At 40.9% G+C, this 19,567-nt stretch overlaps 1 protein-coding gene across 7 annotated transcripts in view; it reads right to left on the reverse strand.

Annotated features, from left to right (window-relative positions):
• Positions 1–2,832: 2,832 nt before the first annotated feature.
• The window catches only part of scn8aa (sodium channel, voltage gated, type VIII, alpha subunit a), a 39,545-nt gene continuing 22,810 nt past the window's right edge, over positions 2,833–19,567 (reverse strand). For 3 of the 7 annotated variants that reach the window (XM_030768538.1, XM_030768536.1, XM_030768539.1), the window contains exons 16-26: positions 18,623–19,099; positions 17,672–17,789; positions 17,101–17,255; positions 16,197–16,370; positions 10,595–10,717; positions 5,831–6,115; positions 5,489–5,542; positions 4,954–5,091; positions 4,610–4,714; positions 4,181–4,451; positions 2,833–3,980 (exon numbers count right to left, since the gene is read on the reverse strand). In XM_030768538.1, the coding sequence (XP_030624398.1) occupies positions 2,833–3,980; positions 4,181–4,451; positions 4,610–4,714; positions 4,954–5,091; positions 5,489–5,542; positions 5,831–6,115; positions 10,595–10,717; positions 16,197–16,370; positions 17,101–17,255; positions 17,672–17,789; positions 18,623–19,099 (3,048 nt within the window). The remainder of the gene's footprint in view (positions 3,981–4,180; positions 4,452–4,609; positions 4,715–4,953; positions 5,092–5,488; positions 5,543–5,830; positions 6,116–10,594; positions 10,718–16,196; positions 16,371–17,100; positions 17,256–17,671; positions 17,790–18,622; positions 19,100–19,567) is intronic. The other 4 variants (XM_030768537.1, XM_030768535.1, XM_030768540.1 and 1 more) reach the window with 2 other exon arrangements.

A 19,567-nucleotide genomic window follows, 5' to 3' on the forward strand; every position in this document is an offset into this window, starting at 1 on the left:
CCCACAACAAAGCATGCCATTAAAAGAAAAGAAAAGAGTATATTACAATACTTATAGTTGCTCTCAAAAAAGTTCAAATGTTCACTTTTTTTTTTTTTTTTTTTTTAGCAATTGTGCCACGTACATCATAGCCGTTGCTGTACATAAAAAGATACTTTCTAACATTGGCAGATGAGTTTGCGAATGTGGTAAGTGACACATGACAACCGGGATGGGAGATGGAGAGAGAATGGCATGGTGGTATACGCTTATCCACTAGGCATTCATTTGGTTCCAGTTCACTGCACCCACACTGATTTGGAGAGCTCAGGCAGTGATCAGACCCTCAAACAGGGGGGTCTGTCAGGGGAGAGGGAGAAAGGGGCTGTAAACAGAACGGGCCTTACCACTCGTGCTGGCTCTGTGTGTGTTGGATTGCTCTGTAAACCCTTATTGCCCAGTTGAGCAGTTTGATACTGGGACTTGACTTTCTCATCACAGGTGTGTAGAGAATGGCAGCGAAGAGCATTTTTATCCAGTAAAACAAAACACAAAACAAAACACAACAAAAAACAAGATCATAGTCTCTCTGGTACTACAAATGGCCTCCTCGCTTCTGTTTTTCTCTAAAACGTGGTCCCAGGAACATCCCACAGTCAGACTCTCGGTCAGCCCAAGCTGCGGTGACGAGACTTTTTCTTTTCTTTTTCAATTTTAAAAAAACGTTAATACATAAAATGCAAATCTAAGATTTACAATGCCACCACTGAGGAGTGCTAATCGAACAAGAACTGATGGCAGTACGTTTCATTCAATTAGCAACAATTATCTTGTTAAATGGCCCAAAAATGCTTTTTCTGCCAAAAAAGATGGCCTCTACATCCATAGTTTGGGTAATGTCACTTGACATATTTCACTATAAAACTGAGAACACAAAGAGTTCTTCTATATCAGTGACATCATAGAAACCATCTGGGCAGCTGTCTTTACCCTTTTGGCATTTCAGGCCAGCTAGCTTGGCCTCCTGCCAGCTTTAGCAGTGGTGCACACCACACATTTAATCTGCTTAACTATTCAACAGCAAGTTGTCCACAGCTCAAAAGGAAAAAGAAAAAACTCAGCTACCCTCAGATACGCATTCAAAATGCCTATTTTGCATCTCTTCTCTTCTACCTGACTCCAAAATGCAACCACAACATGTTGCTTAAGGAACAGACACCCAAAGAAAACAGTCAACAGAGTCAGCTTTTACATAGTTGGGGAACTAAACTGTCTCAGTTGAAAAGATAACATCATAAAGGTCAAACCTAGAATGGGCCTTGTTCCAAACAACTAACTGACAAAGCATTTTAAGAGATTAAAAATGACATGTTGGCTTTGCTACAACCTGTGTTTCAGATACGACTTGCATCTTTAACAGCCTCTTGGTTGAGCAGAATAGACCATAAAGCACAGATCAGCAGCATAATATTGCTGGTAGACACACACACACACACTCACACACACACACGCACACACACAACACACAAAAGCAAAGTGTGGTTTGTCAGGCCCAAAATTTTTACTTGATTTGATTTGCTTTGAATGAGACTTTCTCCAAATCAGCGTATCCCCTGCACCATTTCAACTCCCAAAACTAGGGCAGCAAATCGTGCCTCTGTATGAGTATTCTGATTCTTTGAAATGTATCACAATGTTAGAATATTAAAACAATAAAACCCACCGAATGGCTGACTCTCCCTTCATTCAACAGCTGTTTTAAATCGTGCATGGTGTTAGAATTGAAAGCAATGTTTATGAAGGGTATGCATGAATGTACATTAGTTGTTCCCAATATTTCAATACTTAACCATTTTCAAGTTTAATTTTTTTTAACCAGTGGACTGCCTCAAACATACAGTCAAGCCACTATTGTGGTTTGAACAGTAGTGCCATGTGGACTATGATTATACATGCATGATTCCTGATCAAAACATGCCATCATGCAAGTCATTTCTATGCATTGAACGAGCACAATTAATTATTATTTATCTGAAACCCGGTCTGAGCAAGTTCCCTTGAGCCCAAGTCAAAACCCTGATAAATGATCCCCAACCAATTTCAGTGTGAAAGCCCATGTAAAAAAAGTCTTTTTTTGATGCAAGTATAACAAAGAGATGATGAAAAGACGTGTGACATGGGCTAAATGTTTTTTTTCCCTTCACTCTCTATCTCTCTCTCTCTCTCTTTTTTTTTTTGCTGTTCAAATAAGATAAAGATGCAGATATATTCAGCACAAACAAATGAAAAAACCCTTGTATAGTGTTCTGGGTTTTTGATCAATCTTTCTTTTTGTCCTATTGTTTCTCGATTACTGTTCTTTTGCTGTAGTTAAAAGACAAAGGTAAAGGGAACCTCTTGAGTGAGTAGAAGGTTTCCATTGGATTCCGGCAGTGTAATGTTGGGTAGGGCAACTCCTTAAAAGGAACCCATACATCGTTCCTGTGCCCCTTTGCACAGTTTTGTCCTGTGGTATTGGTCCCTATTTCTGACAGCTGCCAAAGGCAAGTCATTTTCAGTTGAGTTTGCCTTGCTTGCTGCTGTTTGATCTGCAAAATCTTGGTCGCTGAACACAAATGTCGCACAGTTAAGATCATTAGGTTTGGCTTGGTCACATTTAAAGCCAAGCTGCTCCTCTACATCGGTACATCTGTACTGTCTGCAAACAGATTTTTTTATTTATTTATTTATTTTTTTTTTTTAAGATTTTCTGGGTTTTCCTTGCAAATGATCTTTTTTTTGTACATTTGTTGGAAGAGACACAGAGTCTTTTTTCTCGTTTCTGTCTCATTGCATCATCGTTGTTGCCAAATCCTAACACTTGGATTCCTTGACGTCTTTTTGGTTTTTATCTTTCTTGCCCTTGTTGTCGCTCTCCTCCTGTTTCTCTTTGTCTGGTTTGGTCACACTGTCGTAGGAGGGGAGCGAGGCAGTGGAGGGCGTCCCTTCCTTCTTCTCCTGATTGGTGCCGCCGTTCTCCAGCCTGCTACTGCTCAGGAGACGCTTGCAGATGAAACCCCGTCGAACCAGGTGAGCGCGATAGGCTCGCTGAATGATCTGAGCCGACACATTCTCCTGCTTGCGCCGTAGGGTGGTGGTGATGGGCTCGAAGGACACCTTCGAGGGATTGGCAGCGATAAAACGCTCCTCCATCTGTTGGCGCATCATGTCAAGGTCTCCGCTGTCGCCCAGCACACGTTTGGTGAAGGCAAAGAGGATGTCCAGGCAGTGTATACGGTCGTCACTCACCATGGGCAAGTCCATGGCGATCAGCTCGATGGTGTTGGGTTTGGGCACGCGCAGCGGATGCTCCAGAGTGTCGGCGAAATCGCTCAGCTTGGAGAAGGGCATAAACTGCGAGGCGGTGGGGTCGAACTTCTCCCAGATCTCGTAGAAGGACTCGAAGTCATCCTCGCAGAGCGGGTCGGCGCTCTCCTCAGTGGCCACGCTGAAGTTCTCCAAGATGATGGCGATGTACATGTTCACAACGATGAGGAAGGACACGATGATGTACATGACGAAGAAGAAAATCCCCACAGACGGGTTACCGCAGTTACCCTTCACCGAGGTTCCCGGGTTCTCCTTCTCTGGGTCACAGTCGGGCGGGTAGTTCAGAATGGGCGCGAGAAGACCATCCCACCCCGCTGAGGTGGTTATCATGAACAAGCAGATCATGCTGTTGCCAAACGTTTCGAAGTTGTACATGTCGTCGATGCCAACCTCTCGTTTGACATAGGCGAAGTTGGACATGCCGAAAATTGAGAAGATGAACATGACCAAAAAAAGCAGAAGGCCAATGTTGAACAGGGCTGGCAGTGACATCATCAGGGCGAAAAGTAAAGTCCGGATGCCCTTGGCTCCTTTGATCAGACGCAGGATACGGCCAATTCGAGCCAGACGGATGACCCTGAACAACGTTGGTGACACAAAGTACTTCTCAATCAGATCGGCCAGGAACATACCTGTGAAACAGAAAAAACAAACAAACATGAGATCATCCAAACTGCCCATTCCAGTTTTACATTGCAAAACACAGTCTGCTTAGCTATGCAGAGGACATGTGGTGTACCTTCTTTTACTCTAAGTACAATCAAAACAATGCCTAAAAAATCAAAGAACTCAATTGGTAGTATTGCTCATATTTTGACATGGCTTTGCTTACCTACGATGGAAAGAATGACTACAACACAATCAAAGATGTTCCATCCATTGGTGAAATAATAATGGCGTAGGGCAAAGAGTTTGAGTACAAACTCAGAGGTGAAGACCACAATGAAGATGAAGTTGACCCAGTAGAGAATGTTCTCTGTTTCCTGCGATTGGTCATCTGTTTCTACCATCATAGTGACCATGTTCAGACAGATCAAGATCATGATGGAGATGTCAAAGACCTGCTGAGTCACAAAGTCAAACACCATCCCCTGGATCTTGTTCTGCGTGGGAGGAGAGAAATTCAGGAAAACTGAGTTTATCAACTTGCCATTAACTCCTCTACGAGTTTTAGAATGGATCTGAAAGAGGAGAAAGAGGATCTGAAGCGCAGGTTTAGTTTGTCTGTAAATTCTAACCAATGAGAGATGAGATAAGATACCTGAGGTCTGGGAATAGGTTTCTGTGGTTTCTTTGAGCCTAGCTTTTTCATGGCATTGTAGTACTTCTTCTGTTCCTCTGTCATGAAGATATCCTGACCTCCAAAGTACAGGCATATACAACATTGGTTACAACTCAGACCTGAAGAGGGTTCAGAGCAGTATATCTAAATGCTGGCAGTGAAAGTATGACATCATCGTTTTGACATAAATGTGAGAACTTATACTGTATGGCAATTTGTTATGTACTTGTCCCAAAACAATTTCAAACCATATATTTTGCCCATAAAAAAAGGAACGGGCAACGAAAAAAAAAAGACAGTAAAGAGAAAGAGAAGAGCCTTATCTTTTTCTTCTGCTGGTTGAAGTTGTCGATGATGACACCAATGAAGAGGTTGAGAGTGAAGAAAGAGCCGAAGATGATGAAGATGACAAAATAGATGTACATGTAAATGTTGTCCTCATATTTAGGCTGGTCCTCCACCTGTGAAGAGCACAGGAGTGGAGAGGAATGGACAGGAGAGCAAAGGAGTGGACAGCAGAGGACAGGAGAGGAGAGCAGAGAGGAAAGTGGTTAAGAGGAGTCAATAGGACAAGAGAGGACAGGAAAGTGGAGTGGAAGAAAAGATAGGAAGGGAAAGGAGAGGAGAGGAGGGATCAGGGATGTTCATCCAGGGAGAAAACCATGTACTATGGACACAAACCATCTCAAAAGACATTAACATAACAAACTCCTAAAGCCTCTACCTGAAACACAACAACATACAAAGTAATCAGACACTTCTGGAGAAAATGAGTAGCTGTGCATTCCAAAAGTAACTAAGCCCAACAAGTAAAGCAATCATTCAAGGTTTCCTTCATGAACATTGTTAACTTCTAACCTGTCGTGAATCCACAGCTGCATACATAATGTCCATCCAACCCTTGAAGGTAGCCTTAAAGATAAAACAAAACAAGTCACATTCTGTTCAACAGTAATAGCTATTATTATTATTATTATTATTATTATTATTATTATTATTATTATTATTATTATGTGCAGAGTGTCAAAGTTACACAAAATGTTACCAGTGACCAGATATATGGGAGAAGAAAATGGAAAAAAAAAGACAATTTCACTGAGAGTTCACAAGCATTAAGAGCTGTACTATCTGCCGCTCTTTGAAACACATAATAAAAAAGTAAATCTGTGTGATACAAAAGAAAAAGAGCTGGGCACTAACCACTTGAAGCAGAGCCAGGTAGCCAGCCCCAACGTTGTCAAAGTTGATCTTGACGTTCTTCCATCGCACTTCAGTATTATTGGCTTTAATGAGTTCCAAACACTGTGTTTTGTTGTTGACCTCCTCCGGATCAAAGTACTCTTCGGCGGTCTCATTGAAACAATAGTAGTATTTGCCAGCAAACAAGTTGACCCCCATGATACTGAAAATCAGCCAAAAGATGAGGCAAACCAGCAACACATTCATAATGGAGGGAATGGCACCAACCAAGGCGTTGACTACCACCTACAACAGAACGGGAGAAACAAGGCAGTGCAGTGTCAAAGAGGAGCAATGTCCCTGTTAAAAACACACACACACACACATGCGCGCGCACACACACACACTGGTTGCATATCTCTGTATGGCAGTATCTGCTCTCTTTCTAGAGTTTCTTTGATTGTTGCATTATGCTTGAACAGTATAACAGCACATTGGCAACAACAGACATAAAGTTAAAGACAGTACTGATTGTCTGTACAAACATTTGACTCTGGAGATAAAGCAGTGATATAGCCAACATGTGCAAATGAGAATGCACGAAAGATGTGCGTTGAGGAAAAACTGTGACAATTTTATGATACGCTGCAAGCTTTTCGCATGTGACAGCATAAAATGTATCTACTATGTGTGATCACAGAGATTAAGATTGGAGTAATCTCTAGTAATGTATATATGCCCTTATTTCTATATTCCTGTCTTTTTGTAAGATATAATCTTATAAAATCTTATAACAGATATTAACTATAAATATGATCGGTTCTCAAACATATGCCATTACAGGGTGCAACACAAACTCAAAAAACACCCCACACACACCCAACAAAACACATCAAACTAACCCTCCCACAGATTACACCCTCCTAAACTGGTGTCATTTACAACATCGCAACCCAGAAAAACTTACTTAGCTATACTTTATGTTTTTCATAACCCCCACTCCCTCACCCACAAATTAAAAAAAACAAACAAACAAACAAAAAAAACATCTGTGCCCCTCTCTTCACCCCACCCCACCCCCACATTCCTATTCAGAATCCCATCCTTCACTGATTGGCTGATGATCTGAGCGCGCTCAATAGCGCTCACTAACAGTGTTAGGCAGGCCGAGCCATAACTCTCAGGCACACAGCCGAGCATGCATGTCTCTCACAGACTCACTGGTGGAGCCATATTCCGTCCTTAGACAGACACACACACACACACACAGTGAGCTTATGGGGAGGTTTCTCTCTGCAAGTGCCTGGTGCTGTGTTCTCCTCTGATTTAGTGCTAAATGAGACAGAAATTCCTCATGTGCTTTGTGTGTAGTATTAAACAGTTGGTATCAGACCAAGTCTGCAGAGCAGAATTGACTAGCTTTCATTGATTTGTAAAGGCATGATTGTGTAATACATTACATTTGCCATTACAAAGTTAATTTAATTAATTAAGCCCCCCCCCCAAAAAAAAACCCCAGAGAGGAGTTCCGAACCAGTGGTAAATATTTGCTTTCACCAGAACAACACACCTAAGAGTGCACTTGTGGAGAGAATACCTGTATGCCCTGGCAGGAATGCATTTTCAATTGGCCTACAGACATTCTCTAGATCGTTTTTTTCTTTCTGTCTTTCTTTCTTTTTGTGAAGACTCAACAAAAGATACTGGAAGTGAGGGAAAATGGCTTTCAAAAGTGCATAATGTGCATTGGCTATTGATCAGTACATGCGTGTTACATGGCATCTCTGTGCAGTCTCAAGAACCGTTAAAATAAATAAATAAATGGATAAGGAGAAACAATAGCGTGGAGAGATTCATATGTGTTAAATATTTATATATATATATATATATATTCTACAGTGCAGTGTCAATGCTTTTGCTACATAGAAGATCTTAGAGAGTCAAGATAAAAAAAAACCTTCCAGAGGGCAAGAAATGCACTCTTGAGATGAATATTCTTTTTTTTTTTTCATTTAATCTATAAAATGATCTGAATATGTATTGAGTGATCTCTCCACTCTCGTGTCTCCTGACCAATTAATTTATCCATTTTTAACTAAATTTTCACATTCAGTTCAAACAAAATGGAGAATCAGTTGATGAACGTAGACAGTGACTTATACCAGAAAGGTAGGGTAAGAATTAAAATATAATGTTTTTCACCCTATATTCCAGCTACTTGTGCATGTTTCTGAGCCATACCAAATAAATACTTCAGAAACTCCATGAATCGTGATTTCTGAGTGGACATTTCTTTTTTTCGACACTTAAAACTCTTAAATAAAACACGCCATAACATTTTACCCAAAAATGACAATGCAGAATTTAAAACTTAACTTTTAACCACATAATAATAAATCAATAAAAAGACTGACCAAAATAAGACCATATTGGAACTTTTTTTTTGTGTAGTGGTATCTTTCTTTAAGGAGTATGGACAGCCGGTGAAAATGTTTGTCCCATATACAGTCAACATTTTAACTGGTCAATTATAATGTAACTGGCAAAATCAGGCCTGTCATTTTTGGGTCCTTTCTGACCTTCTATGTAGAGGTGGACCTGATGTCTCATCCGAATGAAATTAGAGCCATGAAGGCAGGTTGTCTAGCCCCTCCTCTCCTGAGACACAGGTCAATCTCTCTGATTGACGCTAAAAACGTGCACATGTTGCCTCCCAGTTTCACGTTCTGCGCGAGTGAAAGGCAACAAGGAAGAATCCTGCCTAGGTCTGAAGTGGTGCCATGATGTGAGTACAGTAATGCCTCTTTTCTTTCAGCAGGCTTTCTTCACACATTTCCTAAGCTTCTGTTTTCAGTCAAATTATGGATGAAATAATGGGATCAAAGTTTAACACACCAGTGATTTTCATAACATTTACTTTACTGATTTTGTTGCTTTTCTTTATCACCAAACTGGTTTGTTTGTACTCTCCTACAATGGAGAAACCTACACCTTGAAGATTTGAGTTTTTAACAGAGTCCAATCATTGGTTTTCATTGGCCTTGTTATAAAGAGAAGACTGTATTAAAACAATGCAGTGTCTGTGACAGCGCTCTCAGTTAACACACTGATGAGTGATATCTTCTAAGATGGTCTTTTCCACCAAAAGCCACAAAAGACCAATTAATAGGGGGGTTTGACTAGAAAGTGACAGAAGCTTAGCAAATATCGCCCACCCAAATCCCACATCTACAACCAACTACGTGTGGAATTCCCTTTTTTCTCAGTCCCTCGTGCAGATCCTGGACAAGCAAAAGAGGGGAGTGGTGAGGCTCCAGCAGGGTGGCCCCACGGCACTGCTCCGTGGTGGGCAGCATTGGGGGCCAGATGGGCTGAAGTGGAGGTATAAGGAGTGAAATGGCATGGGGAAAAGGGTAAGGGTGTTGCACAGTGCTACAGAGGAGAGGTGGAAAAGAGAGGACGGAGAGGAGAGGAGAGGAGAGGAGAGGGGTAGAGAAGCTCAAGACAACCAGTCAAGAGAAAAAGAGGAGGAGGAGGGGCAGAAAATGACAACAACCAGATGCAACTGCTCACCCCACCAAGCAGGTAAAAGACCTGAAAAACCTGAGGTTGTCAGCTACGACTGAGCAAATTAGGAAAACTACAAAAAAAAACAAAAAACAAAAGAAAAAAAAAACAAGATGGCTGAGGGAAATGGCAGCCGAATTGCTTCTTCTCCCTTAACTGAGGGCCAACGCCACACAGGTTTACCAGAATCCCTAAAACAACTAAAGCCGTAAGTACCAGGCAGGGCTGTGGCCATTGACCTGTCTCCAGTGAATGAACAATGGTCTCTTAGAAGCGGAGTGACACTGAAAAATGAATTCATGTGTTCACACCTACATCATTCAAGGCTCAAAGGAAACTGGTGTGAGTGGGAGGGGTTTTTTTTCTTTTTTTTTTCAATCAGTCACCAGTTTGCTTTAGTTTGCCACATCGGTTAAGTAGTGTGGGGGAGACAGAGTGGACTCTTCTAAAATATGTTGTATCTTTGCTGCTGGTTGTTCTCAGTGAGAGATGCACTGGAAGGGGGCTTGGAGGTGGGTTGGGAGCGGGTCAGAGGGACAGGGCAGAAATGGAGGGGGGGGAGGAGGGAGTTCTCCATTTAAAAGCAGAGGTTGAGATTCAGGCCAAATGAGCAGCCAAATTGCAGATCAAAATGCTCTGTGAAATGGGAAGGGAACTGAATGGTTGAGAGTGCAATTTTTGGCTTCAAAAACTTTTTTTCTTTAAAAAAATGGGGTTTTATCTCACAGGCCAAATTAGACTTCATAGTCAAATTTGTGATCATGAGTAATTTTTGGAGGTGTGATGAGGCAGCTTTTGAAAATCTTTTTACAGAACTACTACAGAATTACTATGTTTAATAATCAGCTGGTAATTACTTAACACAAGAACAATCCACTGAAATCAGGGAATACTTATGTTCCAAATCACCACCTCATGGTGTTTACTGTTATCCTCAGCTGCATCATGACTGTGATATTTTTCCTGTTTGTTTGTTTGTTTGTTTTCACAGGTGGTATGGAACGGGTATGCAATGGAAGGGTGATTCCATTTTTTCATTTTTTCATTTTTTACTTTTTTAACAAGTCCCCCGGGAATAACTTTGGCTTCCTTTTTATTTGTTGTTGTAGTTGTCGTTTTTTTGTTGTTGTTGTTGTTGTTTTGTTTTGATCAGTTCTAGCATGCTGTAACTGTTGAATGGGCATGCAGAAAGATCAGCTCTATAGCTTCAGATCTTACCCTCATCCCTTCAAAACGTGACAATGCTCTGAGAGGTCTCAGGGCCCTTAGTGTCCTGAGAGATTTAATAGGCCCTAGATCGGAGTAGCCCAGCGCATTAGCTATTAGGCTGACTATAGACACCTACACAGAAACAGAGAAGCAAAAGAGGTTCCAGACTGTTAGACGAGAGGATGTTCTCTAGGAAAAATGATGGCCCTAGAGCTGGCGGAACGTTGGTTGACACACAAACATATCTTTTTTTTAAATGTATATATACACATATAATGCCTCATTTATATATGTATATATGCCCAAGAGAGAGAGAGAGAGACAGATAGAGGGAGAGAGAGAGAGAGAGAGAGACAGTCATGTTTAGTACGGGTTATTGGTGCGTAGGAGTTTGGAGGTAGCAGAAAGACACAAAGATTTTTGCTTTCTGTTAGTTTGGGGGTTGTCAGCAACTCTTGTGAACCTCCTATGACCTGTGAAGAAATTTGTGGTTGAGAGAGACAAATATATATATATATATATACAGGCAGAGAGATAGAGGCTCAACACTGAAACAAAAGGAAAAGGAGGCAGAGAAGCACAACATAATGCTGTATTCTGAACCAGCGGGACCAATGAGAGGAGGGAAAGGGTTGGGAAGGAGGGGCCAGTAGACGGAGGGTTCCCTGCAAACACTCAAAAAAACAAAAAAAACAAAACAAAACAAAAAAAAAAACAGAAACCCAACAGACCACAAGAACCTTACCCTTGCCCTTCTAACACTGTCTCTCCTTGTCGCTCTCGGCTGTGGCATAAAATCCCATACAATTTAAGACAGACAAACTAATGGAACCTAAGAGAAAGAATACAGATAAACATGTACATGTATGCCAGCTAACCAATCACATCGAATTTAACACAGAATTTAGAAAAAAAAGAAAAAAAGGGAAAAAGGAGAGCCACACATTGACACAGTAACATGAGGGAGGGGGATAGAAGATTAGGGAGGGGGGAATTCAGCTAGTTACTGCACTGGATGGCACTGAAAGGACAAAATCACTTTGGAGAAAAACCCAAGCCTTGTCCAGTCTATAAGCGCCATCCAACAAAAACAAAGAGGTCAAACACACACTCACAGGTATTCTCTTAATCAGGACAACGATTAACATGTAGATTAATGGAAGGGCCAAGAAAAAACAGCCGAAGAGTTGGTACCAGAGACACACCCTGACCAGCATGCTAACTGTTAGGGACGTGTTACGAGGCTGCAGGGGATCCGGTGGGGTTGGGCAAAACACACCGAGGTCAAAAGAGGAATGACTTGCCCTATTAGTTTGCCCCACTGAAAACATCAGTGAATGAGCATGGATGGCAATTAGAGCTGAGTTGTAAGGCTTGAGCTGCTCTTTTCAGTAAAGATACCAGACAGACCTGAGCACAGCTTCAACCAGCCACTGACAACAGACTTGGTAAAAAAGAAAAAAAAAAACAGCGAAAATTCACAACACCCAAAGCTGACCAACTCACAGAGGGAAGTCTAACAAAGGTGAAAGCTTTATTGGGTAAAGGACCAGTTTTAACGGCTTTTGTCACTCACTAAATTTATTTACAAAATAAGGAGTAAAAACAACAGGTGAAGTTCCTTTGTTGGACTCTGAAATGTATGCCATACGTCAAGTATTTCCTTGGGCAAATTTCACATTAAATATATTTTCATAATTTTAAATCCTTTAAATAACCCTTTTTTTTCCTAAAAAGTAAGAATCTAATCTACAACCAGTACGAACTTCAATTGTGCCAGCATAAAATAACTAAGATTTGGTACCAAGAAATTGCAGCTTTTATGTATTGCTAATTGTTACGTACTGGTTCGTTCTACGTACTGTTAAGCTCAGTAAATATTTGTTCGATTCTGAAGCCATAGATTCCATTAAACTGCACTCTCCTCAATTTTCTGAAATGCATTTTGAGTGTTCTTCATATGCTCGCTTCAAACATCCATCTCTTTAGAGACATCCTTAAATAGAGCTTTCACCTTCATCTACGGTATGATCTTTGGGGTTAATTGTCACCTTCAGCCTCAGTCTGGGCCCGTGGTGAGCCCCTGTATCCGGGGCCCGGCCCACCCTGGGCCAGCTGGGACGGGGCCCTCTGCACCCTCTTCATCTGTCAGCGCTCTGTAAGGCAAGGTCAATGTATGGTTGTGATACAATGAAGACAACATTAGAAACCTCCCAAAAATAAAATAAAATAAATTAAAATAAAATAAATTAAAATAAAATAAAACAAAATAATATAAAAACATGTTTCTTGTGACTGTGATGGCTTACACACTCACTAGGCTCTGTTACTCTGTAACAATTTTCACTTCTCACGACATTATTCCATACACTTACTGATCCACAACTTGATTATTTTATGATTCAGTATTAGAAGTAGAGGTCAAATTATGGCACCTTCCTTTTGTGCTTGCAAGCAAACCGAGTAATGCTGAAAGTTATTTAGATATTTTCTGGACTTATGTGCTACCTTCAAACTGAAAATGAGTCATGGTCAAAACTGACACGATTGGATAATTGAATAGTTTTAATAACGAGACTGAATAAGCAGTAGCCAAGCCTTGTGTAAATACTAATACTGTGTAAATACACTACATTGAAAATAGGGGAAAAAATGTTTACATGCATCTTGTGTCCATGTGAAAAAGCTATATTTTGTTCAACAGTTACAGATTTTGTCAAAACAGTATTGCTATGCATAAAACTGTAGCCTACCAACAAGCTAACAGTTTTGCCTAAGGCTGTGGAAAAGTATGCATTATTGTAGCCCTAGCGAATGTTTACATGTATCAATGAAATAGGTTTCTTTACATCATAATAACTCCTTGAATACACTACCACAACATTAACAAGCAAAAAAAAAGGAAATAAAAATAAAAAATTACAAATATGATCATAAAGAGACAATGGTAACAGCATAAAGACATGTGAAAAATATGACACAGGAATACAAAAAGACTGTCACACACATAATGATAAACAAACACACATGAATGCACACACGCACGCATGTACGCACTCATACATACGCTGACAACACATGCTGGACGTGATGTGGGCCTGTGTCCAGACCCCAGATGGGTGGTGTCACACTGTTAAAAGCACAGCACGGGACAGCCCAGGCACAGAGAACAGGACACACAGCAGCGTTTGGTAAACACACAGTGGCAAAGGCGGGTTCCAGGGACCACACTCACCATTGGCTGCATGTCCTCAACATGAAACACCTCAGGCAATATGTCAAACATTCCTGAGGTAAGAGCTTTCAGGAGGACTGAGGAAGGGAGGATAACACACTTTTTTTTTTTTTATCTTCGCCATACACACCATTCATCATAAACTTGGGAAATGAAGTGTTCCCTCATTATACCCAAGGTTAGTCCAGCACTCCTGGGTCCTAAAGACCACCATATTCAGCCTCGGCTTTGGCCGAGGCAGTGAGGGGACAGGGCAGGACAAATCAGAGGGCTTCGCCAAGAGGCACAGAACGTTACATGTTCTTTCAGAAGTGAGAAAGAACATATGTATGAAAAATGGTGGGAGAAGTGTTTATAGTTACTGTAATCATATGATGTGAGAGAGAAAGTTGTATATACTATCTGAATGGATCAGCAGTAAACCAGCTATTGGGTAGACTCTGTTTAAGTCAAACATTTGAAAACAAGGCTTACAGTTACAGGTATTGACCAGTGATGGTTTCGTGTGCTTTCTCAATGAGAGCACAAAGGGCTTTCCCTTTGATTTCAGCTGTTTTGCAAAGACAACCGGGTGTATACAAACTGTGTGAATGGTAACTGCTTTGGTCAGATCTAACAGTGCGGTGTGTTTTCGCACACCAGCTCCTCTAGGCTTGCTCACTCAGTCTATGTCTGGACCAGGGAGTGTTTTGGGTGATGCTAAAAGGAGGTTAGTTCAAGAACAAGGTCAGAACACACATATACACACACACACGCACAAAGAGTCAGCATCTTTTCAACAAAGGTCATAAGCATCAAAACACACCTTCCACCAACCAGAAATGCACAAAGGTAACATATCTACACCACATTTCTCTCAGTCCCTTGTCATTTTGGAAAAGGCTCCAAGTATGACCAAAGGCTTTATGGCAAATCCATAAATTAGACTAAGATATAGCAGTGGCTATAACAGTTTTCATCTATCATATTATAGCGATTAAATGCGGCATTTCTGTAAACATCTGTGAGAGAATATCAAAATGGAATAGAATTAACAGTTTGTTTCATGCTAATAGTTAAACAACACAATAACCACCGTTAAAATAGCCAAACACTTGGAGGTGTCCAACACTAAGGGCAGAGAGTGAGACCCAGTCAAGACTCCAAGAGGACAGACTGAAAAGTTTGGAATTACAGAACAAAGACACAAGGATCCTGTAAGGGCCTGAGAAGTGCTTGAATACCATAATATCAATAATCCATGTTATTGATAGACTTATCTTGGCTTGTGTGTGAAGTCCTTCCTAAACTTCAACACATTACACCATCATACTTCAATCTTTGGTCTTTGTCAAATTTATTTTTTGACAAAAGAATTGACACTTATATGCACATAAACGGGCTTGGGGCTTTACAATTCTTTGTTTGTCAAAGACAAAGAGGGCAACACAATTTGGTCTTTTTTTGTTGTTTTTAGCAAAGAATTGCATGGGATATTCAAGCATCTCTTTTTCACACAGGAGAAGAAAGTGATACATAGATATGCAGGGGTGAAAGGTCAGATTCTTAAGAGACATAACTGTCATACAGTATCATAACATAACTCTCAGACAGTACCTATAAATATAGGGACATAAGTGAAATCTGGAGCAAATTCTCATTTCATTTTGAATATGGTTATAGTAATGATACCTTCATCCATGCATACCGTAAGACTTGGATTAATTTCATAATCAACTTTGCTTTTATTCGACCACACCCAGCACACTCATAGCTTGTTGACTGACGTTTTTGAGTGCAATAATCGCTGCACGATAACGTCATTCCTGTGCGTGTACAAACTGGAGAGACAATGTTCTATCCTGATGCACCAAATTCACAGTGACAGCTGAGAGACTCCAAGCCAGACTCAGCTATTTCAGGCCCTGTCTAAAACCATCCTGGACGTGACATCCCGGCAGCGTTGTCATCTCTGTCAACAGAAACCAAAACAAAAAAACAAACCTCTGCTGGATCTCTGGGAATCGTGCGTTTATCAGAAATAAGAAAAGAACCACTCCGATAATTCCCACAGACAAGCATAATCCTTTAACTATGAGTTCAGGCCAAGGAATTGTCATCTTCATCACTTCCCAACACTAGCATTTCACTAGCATTTCATATGTCTTACAGGCCAAGCCATCTTACCAAATTACAAACTCCTATTTAACCTGAAAATGGTGACAACAAGGGGTCTTTAGCTTCAATTTGTAACTGTCTGTCGGAAAAAGAAAGAGTTGTAGTGTTGTACTTGTAGTGGAGGCAAATACATCAACAAGATGTGCTTGTGCTGGGTGATCGTACAGCATATTATCACTATTATTACTGGGACAGACTTTAAAAAAGGGATGGACTTACATCTACAATGAAGAAGTCCAGCCAGCACCAGGCATTGGTGAAATATTTAACAAAACCGTAGGCCACCCACTTCAGCAACATCTCTAAAATGAAGATGTAGGTGAAGACCCTGTCGGCATACTCCAGGATAATGCGAATTGTCTTTCTCTGTTCAATGTACACATCCTCAAAAGCCTGCAGAGCAAGCACAGAGAGAGAGAGAGAGAGAGAGAGAGAGAGAATGCAAGAGCCTTCAGATACAGGGAGAAAATGGACTCTAAATGAATGTAATCTAATCTGACACATTAAGTCCTCTTAAGACATGGTAGGAGTTCTTGTAGGACAGAATGAGGGTGAGTAGCACTTTTCACAGTTTAGAATGGATCTGAAATTCATACTCACAGTTTACAGCAATCTGTAAATGTACATCCACTTAAAAAGCCATTTTTATTTAAACAAAAAAAAAAGAAAGGAAATTCACCCAAATGGCACTGATAGATAGTTAAGATATTGTTTGTCTTATCATTTGAATGGTAGAGGCTGAACAAAAGAGCAGGACATTTGTAGCAGCAAAAAAGAGCTTGTTATGATGAATAGTACAGTTTATTAGTCCCATCACCTAGCACCATAGCTCCTGCCTCTGTATTTAACAGTCCTCTACAGTTCCCTTTAGATCTGCAGAGAATAAAGAGTGAGCTGTATCTTCCCCCTATGGATCTCCTCTCAGCTGCATTCTGTCATTTCTACATATGAACCTTCAGGTTCTATAGTAACGCTAAGCAGATTTCACCCACTGTGTAATTTACGACTCTTACACAGTTCTCTCTGTTTAGAGTAAAAGCATGTAGGAATTTCATGGGTGAATGTACATGATCTTGGTGATTTGCTTGTATGCATGTGTGTGTGTGTGTGTGTTTCATCTCACCAAAGCTCCACTGCTGAGGAGGATCATGAAGATGATGAGGGTCTCAAACCAGTTGTGTTCCACTATGAGATAGCAGGTCTTCCTCAGGAACCACCAGTGTTTGCCCCACCCTTCCGTGATGGGCACATCACAGCACTTGTACCGAGCTACGCAAGCTGTCAGAACCAGAACATATCAAAGTTCATCATCATCTTATCAAGACAACTTCACCCATTTGTCACCAGCATCTTAATAATAATACATATTGTATGCAGGATATCATCTCATTCCTTTTCAGCAGCATTTTGACAATAACATCTCTGCATGTTTGATGCAGAAACACTGCATCAAACATGCAGAGATGAAAATCCTAAAATGTTTATGCTCTGACATTAGTTAAAGTTAGTTGAAATACCCTGTTCAGGTTCTTTCTTTCTTTCTTTCTTTCTTTCTTTCTTTCTTTCTTTTCTCTATTTGTTTGTTTGTTTGTGTTTTGTGAGCAGTAATTCAGAGTGCTAGGGAAACAGTGCGTGTGTTTATATGATTATATGCATGCATTTTAAGTTCTGTTAATGACTCCTGGAGCCGTTACCTTCTGTCCAGCAAGGCTCTGGGTCCACATATTCCTCCACAGCTTCAACCACCACCACGTCCTCCACCTCTGGTTTAATATCGATGGTACTGCCCTCTGATGAACTGCTGTCATCCAGCTGATGAGAGAATAAAGGAGAGACAATAGCTCTCTTAACCTACACACATTTATGGGACATAAACCTACACCACCCAACAGAAACAATGGGAACACCAGTTCAGAGAGTAACAGCTTTATCTGTGGCTCTTTGACAAGAGACAAAACGTCTAATAGGACTGACCCTAATATAAAACATTCTTAAAAATGGTCCATCCATAGTAAACCATCAATTACACTCCTGGGATACACTGGAAAGTGCAAACAACTGTAGCACTTAGGCTAGAGTAGGCAATACACACAATAAACACTATACCAGCAGTAGAGCTAATATTTATCTGTTGAGAGAACAGTCGCCTGTTGTGAGCACTCTCTTAAGCTTGTAAATAATTTTATTAATAGAAGTCCATAGACCAGGATGTGATTAATCTTGACTGATGATCAATCCTGAATGAAGGGGTTTGGGCCAGGGGAGTCGGGGAGTGGTACTGAAAATCTAGGGGTAACAAACAACTTGGCTCTTTCATGGGTCATATTTTCATTTCTTGATTTGCTGACCTGTTGATATAGAACTGCATTTACAACAGGGGAGTTACCTTTAGAATGCCGCAAAGATCCTACACAAATACAAAGCCACGAATGTGATCCAGTTTCTTGATTCAAGGTCATGACAAACATGATAACATTAAAATCAATTCACTTTTGCTTTTGAAGCCAAAATCTGTCTTCCATCTTAGTTCATGCTTAAATGCTGCTGTTAGGAAACAGTGAATGATACTGACACACCAAGCCCTGCACCCAAACAATTTTATACTTCTTTGTCATCTTCACATTGAGTTCCCCATGTCTCCCCACACTCACGTCTTTGCTGCCCTCAGCTTCCGACTCGCTGCTGAAGTCCTCCGTGTTGAGGTTCTCGAAGTCCGACTCCCCCACGGCGATGGGTACGCACACGGTCAGGTTCGGGTTGTGGATGAAGGACATGTGATCCTCGTCGATCATGTACTTGCCGACGCTGCTCCCTATACCGCTGGTGGTTCCGTTACCGTTCTTCTGGTAGTCCAGTTCGCGGTTGATGTCCACGCCCGTGTGGTTGGCGATACAGTTCAGCTTCTTGTCGTACATATCATCCAGCGGCTTGGCTTCGTCCATCACCTTCCTCCTCAGGATGATGCTCACAAGCTGTCGAACTTTGGATTTAACCCAAGCGATGCCCTTTTTGATGCGAATGACGGAGATCTGGAGGTTGTTCATCTCACCATCGTCATCTGTAGCAGCCAGGTTGTCAGCGCTGAAGGAGCTCAGCAACAAGGCAAGGAAGAGATTCAGCACCTAATGAGGCCACAGGGAGAGAGAAAGCACATTCACAGTCTATCTACTGGAACTATTCTTTTACCATTCTACTCTATCTACCTACCTATCTATCTATCTATCTATCTATCTATCTATCTATCTATCTATCTATCTATCTATCTATCTATCTATCTATCTATCTGTCTAATCCAAGGAGACTGGAGCTGACACCTCATCTCACATAACACTGATACTCTGCTGTGTTTATTAATTTTATTGTCTTACTATTTATTTCACATTTATAGTCATATGTGTCCAAGTAGTCTTAAATGTCCAAAGTGTTGGTTTATGCAATTTAAGATAGGGAGGTCTCTGGTTGTTTCGGAGGGTCTCATTATGTAAAAAACAACAACAAAAAAAACAGGTTTCAGCAGACCAATAGTTTGCCAATAGTGAACCCAGTGCTCCTCAGGCATTATGTATTGTACTTTGCCACATGATCTTTTA

Source organism: Chanos chanos, chromosome 3 (genome assembly GCF_902362185.1).
Source record: "Chanos chanos chromosome 3, fChaCha1.1, whole genome shotgun sequence".
NCBI classification, from domain to species: Eukaryota; Metazoa; Chordata; class Actinopteri; order Gonorynchiformes; family Chanidae; genus Chanos; species Chanos chanos.